The sequence below is a fragment of the Montipora foliosa genome, chromosome 10 (assembly GCF_036669935.1).
Source record: "Montipora foliosa isolate CH-2021 chromosome 10, ASM3666993v2, whole genome shotgun sequence".
In the NCBI taxonomy this organism is placed as follows: Eukaryota; Metazoa; Cnidaria; class Anthozoa; order Scleractinia; family Acroporidae; genus Montipora; species Montipora foliosa.
Genome location: NC_090878.1, coordinates 4131862 through 4154330, shown reverse-complemented (window position 1 = coordinate 4154330; position 22469 = coordinate 4131862). Strand labels below are relative to the sequence as shown.

At 40.9% G+C, this 22469-nt stretch overlaps 4 protein-coding genes across 4 annotated transcripts in view; 3 read left to right on the top strand and 1 right to left on the bottom strand.

Annotated features, from left to right (window-relative positions):
• The first annotated feature begins 2225 nt into the window (after positions 1-2225).
• On the top strand, positions 2226-4155 carry LOC137974233 (uncharacterized). The gene is made up of 3 exons (XM_068821106.1): positions 2226-2276; positions 2431-3103; positions 3188-4155. The coding sequence occupies exons 1-3, from the start codon at positions 2226-2228 to the stop codon at positions 4153-4155; spliced, it is 1692 nt and encodes a 563-aa protein (XP_068677207.1).
• A 28-nt stretch (positions 4156-4183) lies between these two features.
• Positions 4184-8545, top strand: LOC137974232 (uncharacterized). The gene is made up of 4 exons (XM_068821105.1): positions 4184-4694; positions 6175-6301; positions 6433-6599; positions 8496-8545. The coding sequence occupies exons 1-4, from the start codon at positions 4184-4186 to the stop codon at positions 8543-8545; spliced, it is 855 nt and encodes a 284-aa protein (XP_068677206.1).
• A 7631-nt stretch (positions 8546-16176) lies between these two features.
• Positions 16177-17754, bottom strand: LOC137974230 (serine-aspartate repeat-containing protein F-like). The gene is made up of 2 exons (XM_068821103.1): positions 17704-17754; positions 16177-16959 (listed from the first exon to the last, which is right to left on the bottom strand). Exons 1-2 carry the CDS (start codon positions 17752-17754, stop codon positions 16177-16179), a joined length of 834 nt encoding a protein of 277 aa, XP_068677204.1.
• A 2657-nt stretch (positions 17755-20411) lies between these two features.
• LOC137973455 (adenosine receptor A3-like) overlaps positions 20412-22469 on the top strand; it is a 9127-nt gene continuing 7069 nt past the window's right edge. The window contains exon 1 of the mRNA XM_068820278.1: positions 20412-20743. The gene's annotated coding sequence lies outside the window, so the exon portion shown is untranslated. The remainder of the gene's footprint in view (positions 20744-22469) is intronic.

Here is a 22469-nt window from a genome sequence, read left to right as displayed (position 1 = left end):
AGGTCTCGATATTTAAGGAGGCACAAACCAGTTTCAATACTTTGAACAAACTACTATTTGGAAGAATTAAGTCTTCCCGCCTGTTTCACGTAATGGCAACGTTATGGAACCATATGAGAAACCAGTAATTGCTGTACAAGATGCGGTTATTGACGTGGCGTTATAGGTCACCATAGCAACAAAAGAGCCCCCAAAAAAACACCTTTTATTTCGTCTTTATACGTTTATATCTCAAAGACGAACTCGGTGACGCCCAAGTTTTATTGTCGGAAAGTGATAAGCAAGGGTGAAGGAAATTCTATGGAATGCATTCATAGCCATCTTTGACAGGTGACTCTGTATCCGCTCCAGAGAGTTTTAACTTATCCTGCCAATCACTTTCCAGTGATAAAAACTTGGGTCACTAAGTAAGTTTCTGCGATAAAAGAGTTTAAAGACAAAATATAGGTATGATTTTGGATGGCTCTTTTGTTGTTATGGTGACCGAGCACATTAATGAGTGCTTCTTGTCAAGCAGTAACTGGAGTTAAATTTGGTACTATAACATTGCCGTTACGCGAAACAGTGTTGGAGATATAATCCTTTTAATAAGACATCCCCTCCAAACTATTGAAACTCGTATTAGCCACCTTAAGATACGCAAGCGTTACTGATACATCAATCTATTTACGCGAAAAAAAGTTAGTCAACACTGTTAACTTCACGCCACAAAAATAAAAAACTGGAGTTAAGACTTATTTTTAATTTATTCAAGATGTTGTCAGGGGAAACGCTGTGCAAAGTTAGTTATATTTTCCCGCCAAAAAACTTAGAAAAAATACGGCGCCCCCAATACGCATGCGCCGTATTTTTTTTAAAAAACAAACTAAGAATAATTTCAAATAAAATAACAAAACTGAAAAAAACTTGAGTATTTTATTGTGTCTTTAAAACTATTTTAAACATTAAATTACATTGTATGGTGACCTTTTATGTCTTAATTTTATATAATTGACAAAAAAAAAGTTGGCGCATGCGTACTTTAAGCGCCCGTACTTTTTCTAAGTGTCATTTTAGCCAAGGGGTCAAAGTCCACCTTAGTTGAAGCAGGCTCAAAATAAATTTTGTTACAGAAGGGAAATGGGAGATAGCTTTCAACACAAATAGAATATTACATGGCCGCTTGGAGGTACGAAATATTCACGAGTGAAATATTTTTCAACACGAGAAGAGTAATTTCGTATCTCCAAATGGCCATGTAATATTCCATTTATTATATAAACACCAATGAAAGGCGCGATTTTCGCGCGAAAGCTCACTTGGTATTTCATTGGTGTTTATAAAATAAAACGTAATTTCGCATCGTCCGTCTCATGATGTATTCGATAGAGTTGTTGATCGAGGTATTTGGACAACGTACTGCAGTTTACTTTTACTATCCAATGAGACAGACGAATTGCACTTCAATATGACATAAATGACAAAGTGTAATTTGTCGACCTCATGGCCTGATTAAGACAAACTTCAGTAAGTAATCAGAACGTCGTGATCTACGACTCGAGCAAATACATCCCGAGACAAAAGATTAGAGTCACATTTATAGGCACTTGTGTTGAAATTTATCTTCCGTAACTAACAAAATAGCTCACTGCAACTGGTGTTACTGTTTTCCCAGCGCTTGCCCGATCGCCAAATTGGTTAAGTCAGCGGAAGTCCGACAGAACAATATCTGGCCCAGTTGTTCGATTCCGAGGAAAGATCAGCGCTAAAACCGGGTAAATACCATAATATGTGCTGAGTCGCACTTCACCCGGGATTGGCGCTTTCCGGCCGCTTCGGACAACTCTGCCTTGGTCTTCCACTAACTCTTCCAATATAGGGACCCGACATCTCGCACTTGAAAAACAACAAAAACCATGCAAGCGACAAACTTGAAACAAAATTTGATTCTAAGCAACAGATACTGACAGTGCAACCCATATATAACAAGCTTAAGCCTACGCACATAAGGTAAAAAAGCGACTTAACAGTAATGAAATCAATTTATTCAATCTTGGACGCAAACGTTTGCAAAAAAACGGTGAAGACAAGAGGGTTATATGAAGCCGGGGGAAGGACAGAAGGAAGGAAGGAAGGACAAAGGGTAATAAACAGTGTGACAAATGAGGTAATAAACGGTGTAATGAACGGTGGGACAAACAGAGGTTCAAACGGAGGAACAAATGAGGTAATAAAAGGTGTGACAAATGGTAATAAACGCTGTCATAAACGCTGTGACAAACGGTGTGACAAATGAGGTAATGAACGGTGGGACAAACGGGGTGACAAATGAGGAAATAAACGGGGAAATAAACGGTGGGACAAACAATAACAAACGGTAACAAACGGTAACAAACGGTAATAACGGTCGGACAAACGGTAATAAACGGTGGAACAAACGGTGGAACAAAGGGTGGAACAAACGGTGAAACAAACGGTGGGACAAACAGTGAAACAAACGGTGGGACAAACAGTGAAACAAACGGTGGAACAAACGGTGAAACAAACGGTGGAACAAACGGTGGAACAAACGGTGGAACAAACGGTGGAACAAACGGTGAAACAAACGGTGGGACAAACGGTGAAACAAACGGTGGAACAAACGGTGAAACAAACGCTGGGACAAACGCTGGGACAAACAGTGAAACAAACGGTGGGACAAACAGTGGGACAAACAGTGGGACACACGGTGAAACAAACGGTGAAACAAACGGTGGAACAAACGGTGGAACAAACGGTGGGACAAACGGTGAAACAAACGGTGGGACAAACGGTGGGACAAACGGTGGGACAAACGGTGGGACAAACGGTGGGACAAACGGTGAGACAAACGGTGTGACAAACGGTGGAATAAACGGTGGGACAAACGGTGGGACAAACGGTGGGACAAACGGTGGGACAAACGGTGGGACAAACGGTGGGACAAACGGTGGGACAAACGGTGGAATAAACGGTGGGACAAACGGTGGGACAAACGGTGGAACAAACGGTGGGACAAACGGTGGGACAAACGGTGTGACAAATGAGGTAATAAACGGGGTAATAAACGGGGTAATAAAAGGTGTAATGAACGGTGTCACAAACGGTAATAAACGGTGTGACAAGCGGTGTGACAAGCGGTGTGACAAGCGGTGTGACAAATGGAGGGACAAACGGTGTGACATATGAGGTAATAAACGGGGTAATAAACGGGGTAATGAACTGTGTAATGAACGGTGGGACAAACGGTGGGACAAACGGTGGGACAAACGGTGGGACAAACGGTGGAATAAACGGTGGGACAAACGGTGGAATAAACGGTGTGACAAACGGTGGAATAAACGGTGGGACAAACGGTGGAATAAACGTGGGACAAACGGTGGGACAAACGGTGGGACAAACGGTGGAATAAACGGTGGGACAAACGGTGGGACAAACGGTGGAATAAACGGTGGAATAAACGGTGGGACAAACGGTGGGACAAACGGTGGGACAAACGGTGGGACAAACGGTGGGACAAACGGTGGGACAAACGGTGGAGCAAACGGTGGAACAAACGGTGGGACAAACGGTGGAACAAACAGTGGGACAAACGGTGGGACAAACGGTGGGACAAACGGTGGGACAAACGGTGGAACAAACGGTGGGACAAACGGTGGAACAAACGGTGGAACAAACGGTGGAACAAACGGTGGAACAAACGGTGGGACAAACGGTGAAACAAACGGTGGGACAAACGGTGGGACAAACGGTGGGACAAACGGTGAGACAAACGGTGTGACAAACGGTGGAATAAACGGTGGGACAAACGGTGGGACAAACGGTGGGACAAACGGTGGGACAAACGGTGGGACAAACGGTGGGACAAACGGTGGGACAAACGGTGGAATAAACGGTGGAATAAACGGTGGAACAAACGGTGGGACAAACGGTGGGACAAACGGTGGGACAAACGGTGGGACAAACGGTGGAACAAACGGTGGGACAAACGGTGGGACAAACGGTGGGACACACGGTGGGACAAACGGTGTGACAAATGAGGTAATAAACGGGGTAATAAAAGGTGTAATGAACGGTGTGACAAACGGTAATAAACGGTGTGACAAGCGGTGTGACAAGCGGTGTGACAAATGGAGGGACAAACGGTGTGACATATGAGGTAATAAACGGGGTAATAAACGGGGTAATGAACTGTGTAATGAACGGTGGGACAAACGGTGGGACAAAAGGTGGAATAAACGGTGGGACAAACGGTGGAATAAACGGTGGGACAAAAGGTGGAATAAACGGTGGGACAAACGGTGGAATAAACGGTGAAACAAACGGTGGGACAAACGGTGGAATAAACGGTGGAACAAACGGTGGGACAAACGGTGGGACAAACGGTGGGACAAACGGTGGGACAAACGGTGGAACAAACGGTGGAGCAAACGGTGGAACAAACGGTGGGACAAACGGTGGAACAAACGGTGGGACAAACGATGGAACAAACGGTGGGACAAACGGTGGGACAAACGGTGGGACAAACGGTGGAACAAACGGTGGAACAAACGGTGGGACAAACGGTGGAACAAACGGTGGAACAAACGGTGGAACAAACGGTGGGACAAACGGTGGGACAAACGGTGTGACAAATGAGGTAATAAACGGGGTAATAAACGGGGTAATAAAAGGTGTAATGAACGGTGTGACAAACGGTAATAAACGGTGTGACAAGCGGTGTGACAAATGGAGGGACAAACGGTGTGACATATGAGGTAATAAACGGGGTAATAAACGGGGTAATGAACTGTGTAATGAACGGTGGGACAAACGGTGGGACAAACGGTGGGACAAACAGTAATGAACGGTGAGACAAACGCTGTGACAAACGCTGTGGCAAACGCTGTGACAAACGGTGGGACAAACCGAGGAACAAACGGTGTGAAAAATGAGGTAATAAAAGGGGTAATAAAAGGCGTGATGAACGCTGTGACAAGCGGTTGAGAAATGGAGGGACAAACGGTGTGACAAATGAGGTAATAAACGGGGTAATAAACTGTGTAATGAACGGTGGGACAAACGGTGTGACAAACGGTAATGATCGGTGAGACAAACGCTGTGACAAACGCTGTGACAAACGCTGTGACAAACGGTGGGACAAACCGAGGAACAAACGGTGTGAAAAATGAGGTAATAAACGGGGTAATAAGCGGGATAATAACGGGGTAACAAAAGGCGTAATGAACGGTGTGACAAACGGTAATAAACGGTGTGACAAGCGGTTGAGAAATGGAGGGACAAACGGTGTGACAAATGAGGTAATAAACGGGATAGTAAACTGTGTAATGAACGGTGTGACGAACGGTAATAAACGGTGGAATAAACGGTGGAACAAACGGTAGGACAAACGGTAGGACAAACGCTGTGACAAACGCTGTGACAAACGAAGAGACAAACGAAGGGACAAACGAAGGGACAAACGAAGGGACAAACGCTGTGAAAAACGGAGGAACAAACGGGGTAATAATCGTGGTAATAAACGGGGTAAAAAAAGGGGTAATAAACGGGGTAATAAACGGTGGAACAAACGGTGGAACAAACGGTGGAACAAACGGTGGGATAAACGCTGTGACAAACGCCGTGACAAACGAAGGGACAAACACTGTAACAAACGGAGGGACAAACGCTGTGACAAACGGTAATAAACGGTAAAGCAAACGATGGAACAAACGCTGTGACAAACACTGTGAGAAAAACTGTGACACACGCTGTGACAAACGAAGGGACAAACGAAGGGACAAACGCTGTGACAAAGGGTAATGAACGGGGTAATAAACGGTGGAACAAACGGTGGAATAAACGGTGGAACAAACGCTGTGACAAACAAAGGGACAAACGAAGGGACAAACGAAGGGACAAACGCTGTGACAAAGGGCAATAAACGGGGTAATAAACGGTGGGACAAACGGTGGGACAAACGCTGTGACAAAGGGTAATAAACGGTGTAATAAACGGAATAATAAAAGGAGTAATAAACGGTGGAACAAACGGTGGAACAAACGCTGTGAGAAACGCTGTGAAAAACGCTGTGACAAACAGTGGGACAAACTGAGGGACAAACGGTGTGACAAAGGGTAATAAACGATGTAATAAACGGTGTAATACACGCCGTGACAAACGCTGTGACAAACGAAGGGACAAATGCTGTGACAAACGAAGGGACAAAAGCTCTAACAAACGGTAATAAACGGTGTAATAAACGGAGTAATAAATGGTGTAATAAACGAAGTAATAAACGGTGTTATAAATGGAGTAATAAACGGTGAAATAAATCGTGTAATAAACGGGGTAATTAACGGTGGAACAAACGAAGGGACAAACGAAGGGACAAACGAAGGGACAAACTAAGGGACAAACGCTGTGACAAACGGAGGAACAAACACTGTGACAAAGGGTAATAAACGGTGTAATAAACGGTGTAATAAACGGCGTAATAAACGGTGGAACAAACGGTGGAATAAACGGTGGAACAAACGCTGTAACAAACGCTGTGACAAACGTTGTGACAAACGCTGTGACAAACGCTGTGACAAACGCTGTGACAAATGGTGTGACAAAGGGTAATAAACGGTGTACGAAACGGTGTAATAAACGGGGTAATAAACGGTGGAACAATCGGTGGAACAATCGGTGGAACAAACGCTGTGACAAACGCTGTGACAAACAGTGGGACAAACGGAGAGACAAACGTTGTGACAAAGGGTAATAAACGGTGTAATAAACGCTGTGACAAACGCTGTGACAAAAGAAGGGACAAACGCTGTGACAAAGGGTAATAAACGGTGTAATAAACGGAGTAGTAAACGGTGTAATAAATCGTGTAATAAACGGGGTAATAAACGGTGTGACAAACGGTAATAAACGGTGTGACAAACGCTGTGATAAACGCTGTGACAAACGGTGGAACAAACGGTGGGACAAACGGTGGGACAAACGTTGTGACAAAAGGTAATAAACGGTGTAATAAACGGTGGAACAAACGGTGTAATAAACGAAGGAACAAACGCTGTGACAAACGCTGTGACAAACGGAGGGATAAAGGGTAACTAAGGGTGTAATAAACGGGGTAATAAACGGTGTAATAAACGGTGTGACAAACGGTGTGACAAACGGTGTGACAAACGGTAATAAACGGTGGAACAAACGGTGGAACAAAAGGTGTGACAAATGCTGTGATAAACGCTGCGACAAACGCTGTGACAAACGCTATTACAAACGGAAGGACAAAGAATAATAAACGGGGTAATAAACGGTCTGACAAACGGTGGGACAAACGGAGGGACAAACGGAGGGACAAACGGAGGGACAAAGGGTCTAATAAACGGTGGAACAAGCGGTGGAACAAGCGGTGGAACAAGCGGGGTAACAAACGGTGTAACAAACAATGTAACGGTGTTAGATATAATCTGAAGGCTTCGACTAAATTAAGGTACTGTTCTTGTTCGCTTCTCGAGAAGGTTAGATGTCTTATAGGTTGCACTGTCAATGTATCTTGAAAACTAATAACGTACCATATTAACCAGTAATGTTTAGGCGTTCCGCATCCTAACGCGCATGCCTACTTTGCGTCTTAGAGTAAAGTCAAAAACACGGTGGAACTCACGCAAACAACCCCTTCTCCCTTCATTGTTTTAGCCTTTTTTTTGTCGACAGATCAACTTCCAATGCCTTCTTCCTTTTTTTTTCCTGTTTGGGTCACTAGCAAGCATTGTAGGACTAACTCCATTCCTCCTGCTCCTGCTGCTACAAACGATAATTTGTCAAGACCTAACCCCGCTCATGATTTGATACGTCAGAATACTCATAGTTTGCCAATGTCGTCGATCAAACTTTGACCCTCCAGCAAACAAATGCTGAAACTGTCTTGAAAAAAACCCTTAGGATATCAGTAGTAGCTACCTGTAATTTGTAAAACCCGTTTTACGATGGTTCACCAACTGTTGCCTTTCACTTCGCTAGTTGTTTCCAATCATAACTTGGTGTCGCCTAAACTAAAGCTTTAACCCTCTTGATACAATGGAGATGATATGAATGAAAGAAATGGTATATGAAATGGGTCATACACTGAACGGCGGATATGAAATCAAGTAAAGCTATGATCCTCGCAGTTATGGACGCAATTTTAGCAACTGCGTAGAGAAGCCTGAAACTTTCAGGACTTCAAAGGGGTTCGAACCCGTGACCTCGCGATACCGGTGCGACGCTCTATCCAACTAAACTATGAAGCCACTGACGTTAGGAGCTGGTCATTTGTGGGTTCTAATTTATCAGTCCTTGCTATAAAACATGACAGATTTGGTAAAACTGTTTTTTGGCATCTACTGTAGTAACGATAAAATTTTCCCAAAAGTAAAATGTGATTGATCAGAGTGAAATCATCCGTAATATCAAATTTTCCAAATATCAAATCACTCTCTTTTAATGCACTAATGTGAATTCCATTATCCCTTAACCAGATCAAAAGCCGTTGCCAAAACTCCATAGATACTTGGCAGGAAAAGAGTAAATGCCCAATTGATTCTGTGTCTTCTTAGCCGGGCAAAAGGTACAACATGGAGAGTCGGTTAAGCCTAACCGAAATAGCTTTTCATTGGTATAAACAATACAATTAAATATTTTGTATTGAAATTCCCTAAGTTTTGATTTCAATGTGACACTAAAGGCTAAGGAGTAAACTCTTTCCCAATCAACAATTACATCTGAATATTTATCTTGTAATTTTTGTTTAGCAGTGGGCAGAATCTGCTTTCTCTCAAGAAAAAGTTGATAAATCTGCTTCGGCGAGATATCAGCGATCGGCACATTGCCGCTGTGTGTTCTGACTGTTGGAGTACTCAAAATGGGAGCGCGTAATGATATACTAGTGCAGGCTTTAGCAGGGGAAATCCATTCTGAATGGATTGAATTAACAATACTCATAAGCAAAAATCTTTGTTCTTGGAATGTTAAAGATGCGAGAAAATCTACTGAGAAAGAGCCGTTGGTAAATATTAAGTCACCTATTGTGAGGAACCTAAGGTCAATTATATGTTTTCTATGCATTGAAATCGAAATGTAAGACAAACATCCACCAATCAGTGATAACAAATTGTTCAAGATCGTTTTCCAACGGTTTGGATACTCCTCTAGAAATTTCTTTAGAGTGGCTACTCGCTGTGTCTTGATCATATCAATAAAAAACTAATAATTTTTTTAAAAAATGCGTCCATAACTGCGAGGATCATAGCTTTACTTGATTTCATATCCACAGTTCAGTATATGACCCATTTCATATACCATTTCTTTCATTGATAAATTTTTCACGGGAAAATAAGAACCCACAAATGACCAGCTTCTCAGTTGGTTAGAGAGTCGCACCTGTATCGCGAGGTCACGGGTTCAAACCCCGTTGAAGTCCTGAATTTTCCAGGATTCTCTACGCTATTGCTAAAATTGCGTCCATAACTGCGAGGATCATAGCTTTACTTGGAGATATTATGGTTTGCCAATTCTTGCCAATCAGAAACTTGGAATTAAAAATTATGCACCCCTCCCATTGAAAAAAAAAAGTCCCATTTCATGGCCCGTCAATGGTTGTTTACACGAGGTTCCACCACTTGGAATCAGTATGAAATCGCGCATTGCGTGGCATTGGTTAAAATGATACGTCATCCCGGCCTAATTGAAAGTTTCATTTCACCTTGGCTTGCTTCTGCGATGATCATCCTCTTCTTCTTTGCTTGAATTCGGCGACTTCGAGTAAGAGGCGGACCATATGAAAGTTATAAGGGGGTAGAATATCTCCAGCTATTACTGGCTGCGCAGCAGTAAAAAAGCTAGCGCTCTTCGCATGCATCAGTTTCTCCCCAAGTCTTGCGCTTTGCGCGACCGATTCGCTTCATTCCAGCCGTCACGTGTAACACCTTCCTATGGTCCGTCTCCCATACAATATTTATAGATTACCGTACTAATCTATAGTTTAAAGGCCTCATTTGTCTGCGCCTTTGCAGCCGATAAGTCCTTAAGCGCACGCTCACGGTACCCTACATCTAACAGTTTTCTTCGGTGAAAGATGAGTGCAAGCTACAGTGGGCCCCGACCATAAATATCCCGCCCGAATACACAGTGTGCGACCATCATTTCTAATTTAAAATACGATCCTCAACCTTTCCGACTGTTCATCGGCCAAACGTCTCTTTTCACCATTCCAGTTTTCCATACCGTCCAAGATAAAGCAAGATGTTTTGTCTTTTTCTTTGACAAAATCTACTTTTCCGCCATGTATGAATTCGCCTGTTTTGTCTTCATAATCCTAGCTTTATTGCCAATCTCTTTTTCCATGCGCCCTTAAACGCTACCAACACCTGCCATTTGATTCTACTGAGATTTCAGGGGCTTTAGGAACCGTTGACAATTTGACAGCACGACTGAAATTCCATGTTCCACGAGTACATGATTGCCATTCATGACTCCATACCAAAATCCAAATGTCACACCATGTATGAATCTACTGAAATTTATTGTAGTTGTAGTTAGCACTCGCAAGAATTTCACGCCAACCTAAGCACTACCACAGCACCACCTCCTCCCCCCGCCCCCCCTCTCCGAATTGGTTGTATGGATGACGATACGTAGTAGCCGTATAAAATCGCCTGAGTAAAATGCGCGCTTATTTATAACCGCTCTAACACTGGCTGTGTTTCTTTCTTTATTTTAACAAATTAGGCCTTACTATAGGTTACTACGGTAATACTTAGCTACTCCTATAAAGTGAGCTTTTACTATTTCTCTTATATTGTTCACAAAACAAAATGCCAAAATCATAAATATGCCAAATTTTTATGTGGCCAAATTCATAAATTTGGTTTGAAAGTAGCGAGTTTTCTCAAAAGATCGTCCGCTAAATGAGCTATTGTACCTTTACTTGCTTCTGTAATAACTGACTTCCCATGTACGTTGCTTGATATTGACTCCCCACTTTTCTTGTCCATCTCCATCTACATCTACATGTTCCAGCACTCGGCAAAATCCCGTTTTGACTTATGGCTGTTTCTGCTAGGTGGCATCATACACCAGTGCTTCATCCTGATCGGAAAATAGTAACAGAATCGTTATCAACAAAACCAAGAAAACGATTTTGTTTTAGTAATGTTATTCATAATATTTATCCGCGGCTTCGCCTACTTCGATCTAACCCAGGAGTACAATATTTCCAATCCCTTTCAAGGTTTTAAACTGGAGAGTAAAGAAACTTTTTTTCATGGAGAAATCCCTCTCTTTTTGGACTCCGGTATCGTTATTTTCCCCGCGACAAAATGACAGCTTATAAACTTGCACTTTGCATTAATCAGAACTGTTTACTGACCTTAATGAAAATTTTTCATACTCTTTTTCATACCCTTTGCCAATGAAAAACATCGATCTATTATCAATTAGTATCACCCAAGTAGTGGACTAATGCAAATCCTGCATTTTGATTGGCTACGCTACTAGAGGACTATATTAAAAGTCCTCGAGTAGCGAAAAGCGTGACGCTTTCTTCCGTTTTATTCCCAAATAGATATTTCTTTAACTTGCATTTGCTAACTTTATTATTGCCTTTTCTGTCCGACTAGTCGGGTGATACTAAAACAATTAGACCCTTCGCCCTCGAAGGCTACGGGTCTAATTGTTAAATAGTCTGAGAACTTTTCATATTTATGTATTTTCCAATTTACGATAATAACCGATCCTTCAGGGTACAGCCATTGAACAATTTCTAACAAACATAGCCTTTGTGGTCCCAGGAAGGAACAAATTTAGGTGAATAAAGGCACTTCGATTCATACAAATCGATTTTGGAATTCTGTTACCATCACTGTTGATCCAAAGACCATTTTCTGTCATCCGGGTGGCAGAAAAAAGACGATCTAAGTGTTTTTGGAGTGGTAATTATCAGGAATAGGTCAACAAATCTTACCTCAGTCGGAGTTCCTTCTGGGGAGGCTCCGAGCGTCTCAGTCTGAGGACACCATTGTACACTGACTAAAGATAAAAAATAACTTATTAGAAAAACTGTGGTGAATACGATAAAATTAAAGCTATTTACGGTACTTAGAATCTTTAATCATAAACTTTATGACAGTTTGAAACAATTTTTGGAGAGATGAAATCACTTCATGAACTTAGGGAGAAGGTCGCAAGGAAAAACATTTATTAATATTGAGATAAATATCCGTATCGATACAACTTTTTAGAACAAATATTTACTGATATTTAAGGTTTGCTAAGATAACAGTGGTTAAACAGTGTTTAGAAGTTATGTTTCACTTAAGAGTAATTTCCGTGAATTCGAAGGAGAGTTGGGGACCCGCTCAATTTGTGATCAACGGCATTTATTTACATGGATTTTAGCCAATTACCTAAATGTAATGTTCAAAATTTTTAAACTTCTTCTGTATCAGCGCGCAGTAAATTTAATTTCATCATTTGCAACATTAAACGCCTTTAAAATTGATATTAGTGGAAATTATTTAAAGATAAACATACCTGTAAAAATTCTAGGTTTGTGTTCAGCCATTTTGTCCTTCAATGTCAGGGTACAGTGTCTCCAGCAACGTCTTGTAAACTTCTAACCGTTCCGTTTTCTCTCAACAGCAGATAGAACGTCAACAAAAAACTAATGCAGTAAAGACTCAATAGTAAATACTTCAAAGCTGGAAAACGAGCTTCACAGAGCGCCATATTGCACTTTTTTTCTTGGGTAAGCGCTTCAACGTGGGCAAAGAAAATTAGCATATAATTTGCAATTCAGACAGATTCTAACAAGTCTTAGAGCACTCCACGAGGGAATTAAATTTTTCAGTCAATAGCTGAAGTGCAAAAACTGGAAAACAAATCTTAACACATCCTAGAAACGTTGGCCTGAAGACTGTTAGACTGTTTCGGAGATTTATGAGTTTTCTTGTTTCTTTGCTCTATGGCTTTTTTTTTGGCACACGCTAGTTTGGGAGAGGATGGGGGAGGGGAGGGGGTGGGAGTAAGGCATACCGTTATCGACTGACCGTATACCGGAATAGGAATACATGGTATAGAACTTAGACATCTTTCGTTTTTAACGGAGATTCACATTAATTAAAAGAGTGAAACACCCGGCAAAAATGCTATTTTAAACACATCTTCATTATCCTTGTTGCTTCAAAACGCCAAACATACAGTTTTAAATCATCTCTCCACGTATTCTTATTCCGGAATAGGGTCAATCGAACGCAACCTAAATTGTATTAGCTACAAATCTTTGTATCAAAAAATGTTATTATCAAATTGAAGCCATATTCCAGGATATTCCACTTGTAAGACCAAAATCCACGAAAACCTATTCGTGGATTCTTGTATTATTTTCGCATTTTTTGATAGAAGTAGAAGACTTGTCCTCTTAAGGTACAGATATATGCTTCCTGAAAGTGCCACTATGAAAACGCCTGGATATTGGTAAAAGACTTAAGAGCAGCTAAAAAGTCAGTTGAAAGTCAGTGGAATCTTTTCATCGTCGTTCCTTAATAATACTTAAGCAATACGCCTTCTCGGGTTTGCATAACTGTCTCGAATTCTCCCAATCCCTCGAGTGTTTATATCAGGCTATGCAAACACAGGAAAAAAGTTTTCTATTGATTTTATAAAATATTTCTCAAAGATAATTCAACAAATAAAGGAAAATGCTGGTCTTTTCACGTTTTGATTGAAACACGCTCATATTTCCTACCAACCAATCAAAACGCCCGTGTGACAATACATAACCAATCAAAATTCGCGATATGTCACAGCCGTGTTTACATACTCTCATCTAAACACAGCTATTGACCAATGAGAGTGCGCGTACTATCCTAATTATTTTATAAATTAGGTTGAATTACAGTCTAAAATTTTTGTTAGTACATTTACACGTATGAGTGTTAAAAAGTTACTTTTATATTTTTAATTTTGACAAAACAATCAATGACACAGAAAATTTATTCAATTTAAAAGCAAAAGCCCGAAGCGTATGGTAAAGGGAAGTGGCGAGAAAATGAAAATCAACACTGGTGCTGTTAACGGTTGACGTAAACAAAAATGACAAATAAACAAACAAACAAAGACTGAGAGTGAATGTGTACCTAACTATAATCAAACTTGTGGTTTCAATGTTAAGTTCTTCATAGTTCAAACTGTGAACTAAAGAAAAGGGCATTTCGTGTTATTAATATCGAAAATTTTCGTTATTAAGCTTTTGCTACAGTAGGCTCAATAAACGGTAATACTATGACTATCATATTCACTACTTGCACAATCCCATAATACACCTCACACCTACACCTACACCTCAAACTCTTGCATAACCATTGCTTGCAATTTCTCCTGGGACATGAAAATGTCCCAAGAGAAGTCGAAAACAATGCCTATGCAGATTTTTGAGGGGTAAAAGAGGTGTATTATGGGATTTGTGCAAGTAGTGAATAGCCGGCTCTCACACTTAAAGTTGTCTCGGCCGAAAAGGATCTTGGTGTTTACATCGCGGATAACCTCACGTGGAACATGCAAGTCGATGAGCAATGTGCTTAGGCTAGAAGGCTCCTGGGATATGTAAGGAGAAACAACAGACTCGCCAAAAGCACTACGGTCAGACCCTCGGCATATCGAACTTACGCTGGTAAGATCCCACCTTGGCTATGGCACGCAAGTCTGGTCTCTGCAGTCTAAAGATTTGATTCGGAAGCTCGAGCGACTCCAGCGCGAGGCGCGCTAAAAAGTATATTCTGAACCTTCCATTTATTTGCGAAACATTTCAAGACAGGCTTATGAAACTTGGCATGTGTTTTTAGATATGATTTTCTTCTTCAAAGTCGTAACTGGCACAGTTAAAGTTGGTTCTTCTGTTCTTCCTAAAGTCTTAGTTACTCGCACTACCAGATCTAAAAGCAACCGTAATGTTACTCACTTTTTTCAAGGAAATGTAATACTGTTACTTTTCAGAGATCTTTTTTCAATAAAACCATCAGTATCTGGAACACCTTAGCAAATGACCTTTAACTTTCTCGCACCCTTCAGATCAGTCAATTCAAATTCATCATGTACAAGTACTACGTAGACGCCTTAGAACATAAATAAATGGACCCACGTTCCTGGAAAATTATCTGTCCGCCATGCAACGTGTCGCGTAATGTGTCTGTCCGTCTTCGTTATTGCTTTTAACTGTCATATGTAGCTCTACGCTGGGACCACTGTAATTGTCCTATTGCTGTTATGCCATCCATGCCCCATTAATTAAGGCTCGTTGTTTCTGTTTATATTTACCATCTTAATTTATATAGTAACAGGACTGAGTAGAGTCCAATTCGATCTGTAATCATACTACGCGGTCGTCCCGATTTGTTTATCACGAGTATGATTACAGACCGAATTGGACGATACGAAGACCTCTCACCAATTAATCTTAAGATTATAATTTCCAAAAAAAAGAAGAGCCACGTTATAAAAGAAAGGGAAAATTTGCATTGAAAGACTGACAAAGGAGGCGTAAATTGCTTAATGTCGCTCTGAAAGAAAGAAAGAAAGAAAGCTCCAATAAAGGAGTCTGTACACTTTTTCTATGGTGATTGAAACCAAGGCTGTGATTGGTTGATTTAAACGACACCTTTGAATGTGATTGGCTTATTGAACTGTCCGATAACAACTTGGCAAGTGAATTAGTGGAAAATATGAGTTTTTTAAACCAATCACAATTGTGATTTTTATGATTTTATTTGTAAATAGGCAAAGCTAATAAAATACAATAAGATAAAATAATTATCAGTGTCGTTATTTCGTCAAAGGAGCAGGCGAAGCTCCGTTAGTTTGTGTGCGGCTTTCGAAGCAAAAGGTCCACAGTTCGATCCTCGGTGACTTCAACACCTGTTTCGACTGTCCTCTGATCCATGTAGCTGTAGCTTTAAATACGATGCAAAAAGCAAGGTGACACAAACACCAACCCGGTGTGGCCAACACATCACGCATACGCACGACCATTTCACCCTGTTAACTTTTGGTGATCCACCTTCCCACAAGCTTGCCGTGGGAGAACAACTGTTCTGTTCCCAATCCAGTTTACCACATGTGATGTGTTGGCCGCACCGGCCTGGTGTTTGTGTAACCTTACTTTTTTCGTTATAGCTTTAAATGCCCGTAAAATGGAGCACTGACAAAAGGAGTGGAGTAAAACGCACACCGTCGGCTTCCATTCATACCAGCCTCGTAGTTAAAGGAACTTACGACGTTAAATAAAGTGACGTTGTAATGATAATCATCGCCGTCGTCGTCGTCATCATCATTATCATTATCATCGTAGCCATTGTCATCGTCATAATTATCATCATAATGATTGTTGTTGTCGTCATCATTATCACCATCATCATCATCGTCACTATCGTCGTCGACATTGTCATCGTCAAAAGTATCATCATTATCATCGTTGTCGCCATAATCATCGTCGTCGTTGTCATTATCATCATCGTCATCATTATCACCATAATCATCGTCGTCGTCATCATCATCATCATCATCATCACTTTCGTCGTCGACATTGTCATCGTCATCAGTATCACCATAATCATCCTCGTCGTCGTCATCATCATCATCATCATCACTTTCGTCGTCGACATTGTCATCGTCATCATTATCGCCATAATCATCGTCGTCGTCGTCATCATCATCATCACTTTCGTCGTCGACATTGTCATCGTCATCATTATCGCCATAATCATCCTCGTCGTCGTCGTCATCATCATCATCATCATCACTTTCGTCGTCGACATTGTCATCGTCATCATTATCGCCATAATCATCGTCGTCGTCATCATCATCATCATCACTTTCGTCGTCGACATTGTCATCGTCATCAGTATCATCATAATCATCGTCGTCGTCATCATTATCGTCATCACTATCGTCCTAGCCATTGTCATCGTCAAAAGTATAATCATAATCATCTTCGTCGTCGTAATCATCGTCATCATCATCATCATCATAATCATTGTCGTCTTCGTCGTCACTGTCATCGTCATCATCATCATAATAATCATTATCATCATCATTCATCTCAGAGGGAGAGAGTCATAACCAAGATATGGAAAGAGAAGTCATGAAAGATTCCGGGTACGTATTGCGAGTGTGATTAAATGGGCGATGGTTTTGATTCAAGGGGAATAGGAAAGGTGTATCTTTTACTCTCTTCTTTTGAAGGGTTAAAAATATAGAAGACACTTTCCAAGGTTGGATCGAAAGACCACGTAAAGAGGCGTCTCTCTTTGGAAAAGTACCGAAAAAGAAGGGCAGATAAAACATTACGTTCGCCTGTCAGTTTAAAAATGATTTGAGCAAAATACTGAATAAGCAGTCACAATACAGAGCATCCGATTTGTTTCCAAATCGGAAAAACCAAAATTTCATTTGATTTGCGTTAATTTGTTGATTAATAGTTTACATTGTCTCCAATTAGTGTTACAGCGCTAGAAGAATTGACACTTAATTAACTTCCTTTCCTTTCCATTTTTTCCCAAGTTGTAGCGTTATCACATGACATCAACCAAATTGCGAAGCGTGCATGATCAAATGTTACATACTTAACAAAGCCATAGCGAATAAGATTCCACTCTTACGTCAACAATTGCTTTTTTGTTTAGCTTAAGGACCCACCTTCAACCGACTGGCTTTTCGACCGTTTGTTTTTGTTATGGAAATTCGCATTACTTATCGTAGCAATTTAATTGGATGAATTTCAGCTTTGGCGGGGTTTTTTTGGGAATGAAAATTGTTTCGCTGCACGCAGTGCCTGTCGGTTGAAGTTGGGCCTTTCAAAACACGGCTGCAAACTGCTGAAATGGTGAAAACACTGAAACGTGAAACAAACAGACATCGTCAAAATGCGATAAGGACGTGAGCGACACGTTTGACTTTATTACCAGTGCCACATTTTTGTTGTTTTCGTGGCTTTTATAGCAAGAAACTGAACTTACCGCTTGGCATTTACCGTTTTACGTAAATGCTTCTGTCTAGTAGGTGATCTGAGCGGGATCTCAACAATGCCAGAAAATCCAGCTTCCTATCCAATAGATTACACCGCGTCCTTTTGTGTTTATTAAATTTGAAAAACTTAGCCGCGGTTTTTTTTTTCAAGATCCAACTCATGCTATTAGAATCAAAAATAACTTGAGTGCACCAATATGGTTTCTGGTGTGTCGCTAAGGGTGCTCTTAGTTCGTAAAGGAAGGCTAGGAAGTTTTAAGGACGGTGCCTACAGTTGACTATTGTTATTGCGCATACGTTCTGCGCATCTCGACATACTAGGGTTTCATACGGGGGGTGCCATTCTCGTCACCAGAGCCTTGGATCGACTCAAGGCTCTGGGAAACTCTATGTTGGAGAACATGCGCTGTATGGTTCTTATAGCCAAAAATGGGCTATTTGAACCTTACGGTGCCTGCTCACTCCTCGTGCTAACATGAATGCACCAATTAGAGACGCTTTTGATTGTTCTTTACGGAAACCAATGAGAAGACACTTTGTTTCAGGGTTGCCAAGAGCTCTTCTCTCCCTCAAGAGAAGAGCTCTGGGGTCGAGATTGTGGGGAGGGAGGGGGGGGGGTGCTTACTAAAGCCGCGGCTATACGAGCGATTTTTTGCTCGCGCTGGTGATGCGCGTCGCCAGCGCGAGATGAAAATCACACGTGTATCCATCCTTGAACTGGCGACGCGACAGTTGAAAAAATCGCAAGAAAAAAGTCGGCAGAGTTGAAACTTTCGCGACAAAATCGCAGAGATAGTTGCTCGTGTAGCCACCCTGCAACTTTTTGCCCGCGCTTGCGACGCGGCTAAAGAATATTTAGCCAATGAAATTAAAGTAGGAATGTCTGTTTATAGTGCCCAGGTCTCTTGAAGTATGCGATTCGGGCGGCCTTCAATTTGTCGCCAAAATTTGTCACAAGTGTAGCCACCCTGGCGCACAGGCGACGCGACAAAATCTGTAGCCTGCGTAGCACGGCGGTTTTAGTCGGGCGAGGGCAGAAAAACCGCGAGGAGATCGCGGCTTCGCCACTCGTTCTCGCGCGCTTCGCGCGCGAATTTCGCGGCTTCGCCGCTCGTGCGCCCGGCAAAACCGCCATGCTACGCAGGCTACAAAATCTGAAAAAATCGCATCACCGGCACGAGATAAAAATCGCTCGTGTAGCCGCGGCTTAACGCAGGAAAATTTTTGCGCGATTTAAAACTATGCGGAGAAAGCAAAACTTAGCCCTACATTGTTTTGTATTTAAAGCTTTTTTCCAGATATTGTTGATTAATTATCTTTGAAATGTGCTTTTTGCACATATTTATAAACCACGCAAAAATACCTTTGAATTAGTAGGCGCCGTCCTTGAACTGCCCCTTTATTTATAAACGGCAGATAAACACCAACATGGGATACAGCTATTTGTTATATATTGATTAATAATAAACCGCTCATAAACTCGCAGTCTCATACCGGAATAACGAAAGGCCAAGTTGAATCTTTCTCTCCTGTGGTCAATTAACCTTGTAAACTTATCAGATACCAAACTTAGGTGATTCACGTCTTACTCACGATCACGCAAACCATACTATCGCGTTATCAAATCATCTATCTTACGCCTACGATAGGCACTGTACTACAATGAATAACAACTCCTTGGAAATCTGACTTGAGTGCAAGGGTACAGCTGATTGATAACCAGATAACGACCACTAACTGAACATCCACGTTTTGGTTAATGAATCAGGGATCTTGACACCAAAGTTAACAGGAATCGCGACATAAAAGAAAAATAAAGCAGCATTTTGAAGTTTAGTGTAATTCCAAATGACCCTCGCCCGAATTTCAAATTCTGTGAAAACCGATAATGTGAGCACAACGGCCAATTTTGACTTTTTTTAAAAATTTGTGTAGAAACCGAAATAATCACAAAACGTTTGCAAAACTTGAGCATTCAATTTCCTTGATATTTCCACCTTGCGTCATAACTGGCCATGGGTCTCTATTGTTGCACGGAAAAAGAGAAAAGGAATATTTATTCTACGGATATGATTTAGGTCTCCGTTTCTTCTAAACGGTGAAATAAATTGACGTTAGCATTCAGATTTCGCAAATAAAAAAATATCAGATCCCTGATTTTTGTGTACACTTTGCTACAAAATCTTTCTAGCTCTTTTCAATCAATCTTCCGGCGTTTTGGTTCAATTATATTTAAGGTGACAGAGGAGCTAGATCATATGCATATCCAAAGACCATTTTCACGCCTAATACGTAGAATCTATTTACTTTGCGTCCCGTAATTTGAACATATATCTAATGATGTTTGTTTTCATAGAACAGGTGCATATGTCTCAAAGCCGTATCCTCAAATTTACTGTTTTGCATTGAGTTACGAAAAATTCGCCGTTGTCTTCATTACATTTTTTGCGTATCGTTCGCCCTGACTCGTTAAAGAAGGCAGGGTTGTCTTAATTTTCCTTTTTTCTTTTGAAAAAAGTGATGACTGCTGGATCCTAAATCTACTGTTGGTGTGAAAAAACGTAAATTGTAGTGGTCGGAAAGGCTAAAATCGGTGACCGTAAGTGAGTTAATTGCATTGAAGACCTGGAACTAGATAACAGAAGTCGTCGTTTTTTCAAGTCAGTTTTCGTCTTGGAACAACCAAGAAAAGGACTGACACGTTAAACCGGTGAGTACAAGTTTTCTTTCATTTCATACAAACATGGGTACAATTTGTTAGTCTTCAAGAAAATGATTTGCCAACCGAGGAAGTTTGGTATATGCAGTAAAAAGTGTTGTCATCAAGTCAATTCATATCTTTACTAAAGAAATCGAAGGAAAAGTCGATCTTTGAAAGCAAAATTCAAGACTGATGAATTCTCACCTATTTGCATTTTTCTAAACGTTCTGGAATCGTTTGTTTACTCCAAATGCAGGTACATTCGTGTGACGTTCAAACGTTTACCTAAACTTGAAGATAAACGTCGGAGAACTGAATGTCACTTATACTTAATGTGTGGATCCAACTAAAGCTTTAAAACCAACTAAAAATATTAGACCTACAATTGTAGCTACCTTGTCTAATTTTGTAAACTTCGAAACTGAAGAGTCCAATAACCATTTTATGTGGGCTTCAAAAAATGTACATCATAGGATTGTCACACAACCGTAAGGGATTCTCTCCGGGAAAAAGAGTTAATTTTAAATCGTCTTAGAGAGTAGCTGAAAATGTTTCAAATCTCGGAAATGCCAACAAAGTTTTGAGTTTTCTTTGAGACAACCCGACAACTATCAGCATAGAAGACACGAATTGTGCCGAATACCTTATTAGAATACCTTACATCTTTGCGAATCTGCATGTCTAGAAAGGATCAAAGCGATGTGTCAAACATCCAACAAATATCTTGAGAAATGGCCGAAAGGAGAGTTCGAAACTCATCTTTTTAGTCCAAACGCAGCAAAGGCATTAATAAAAATATAATTATTGCCTTTGGTGGACGACTAAACCCATTTGAAAGGATTTTCAAAAAAGCTTAATTTAGCAATGACAGCCTTGTGCGAGCCAACGTCACAGTAAAGGCAAACTCATGGCATACTTCCTCATTATTTTGAAACAGGAAAAAAAAAACTTTGCGAAGCATTTCGAGGATACGACACCCGAGATCGTGTACTTGGGGCTAATGTCAAAGATACCGCCTGGCGTAGCTCTCACAAAATCGTATTCGAGTAAAGTAATGACGTTCACACGTATTTAACGAAGTTACGCAGTTCCATTATAGAGACATTACCTAAGTCATCTTTCACTTGACTACTCTGAAAGTACAATGTCTTTGATAGAATTCGCCATCATTAGAGAATGATTTGGGTAGGTTTATTGAGCTTAGAGAGCCTCTTACTGAATATTTCAATTCTCCATTTTCTTTGTTTTCAGCAAAATCAGCTGTAGTGTTTTAGTGTTCTTTCTACTGTTTTCTTAGCCAATCGTGAATCCCGTTTAATGAGACACCACTGCATGAAATAAGATATTCTTTCGGATCAAAAAAGGACAGGTTACGAATAGTGAATAAAAACGAACAAAACGTCTCTTAAATTCCGTTCAGTTATGTTGTATTTTTCTAATGATTTAAGTCCTTTTTCGACTTGCGTTCCGACCAATCAGCGTGAAACTGTACCAAGTTAGACGATTTTGTCCTAGCTTTGCTGGAGGTATGTTTTTGGCCCAAAAAGCCTTTATAATCCTTTAATTAATATTTTTTACATTAGCTTTAATGTTCACCTAAACCAAAGAGCTAATGCATCGAACAGAGAGTGCCTGATGTTGAAAACCATCAAGTGGCTCCTTTCAGGGAAAAAAGGAGTCACGTTTTACCTGTTGAAACTCCCCTCTAACGATCCCCTCTGGATTAAGCTCTGCT

Excerpts from the sequence above, each read along its gene's own strand:
- LOC137974233 (XM_068821106.1), top strand. The coding sequence starts at position 2,226 with ATGGTAATAAACGCTGTCATAAACGCTGTGACAAACGGTGTGACAAAT. Across the intron at positions 2,277-2,430 it reads CAAACGGTGTGACAAATGAG|GGTGGAACAAACGGTGAAAC; the intron begins GTAATGAACGGT and ends GGTGGAACAAAG. Across the intron at positions 3,104-3,187 it reads AATGAACGGTGTCACAAACG|GTAATAAACGGGGTAATAAA; the intron begins GTAATAAACGGT and ends GTGACATATGAG.
- LOC137974232 (XM_068821105.1), top strand. The coding sequence starts at position 4,184 with ATGAACTGTGTAATGAACGGTGGGACAAACGGTGGGACAAAAGGTGGA. Across the intron at positions 6,302-6,432 it reads TATAAATGGAGTAATAAACG|GGTAATAAACGGTGTAATAA; the intron begins GTGAAATAAATC and ends ACTGTGACAAAG. Across the intron at positions 6,600-8,495 it reads GACAAATGGTGTGACAAAGG|ATCAAAAGCCGTTGCCAAAA; the intron begins GTAATAAACGGT and ends TCCCTTAACCAG.
- LOC137974230 (XM_068821103.1), bottom strand. The coding sequence starts at position 17,754 with ATGCGAATTTCCATAACAAAAACAAACGGTCGAAAAGCCAGTCGGTTG. Across the intron at positions 16,960-17,703 it reads GAAAAGCCAGTCGGTTGAAG|GACGATAGTGATGACGATAA; the intron begins GTGGGTCCTTAA and ends GACAATGGCTAG.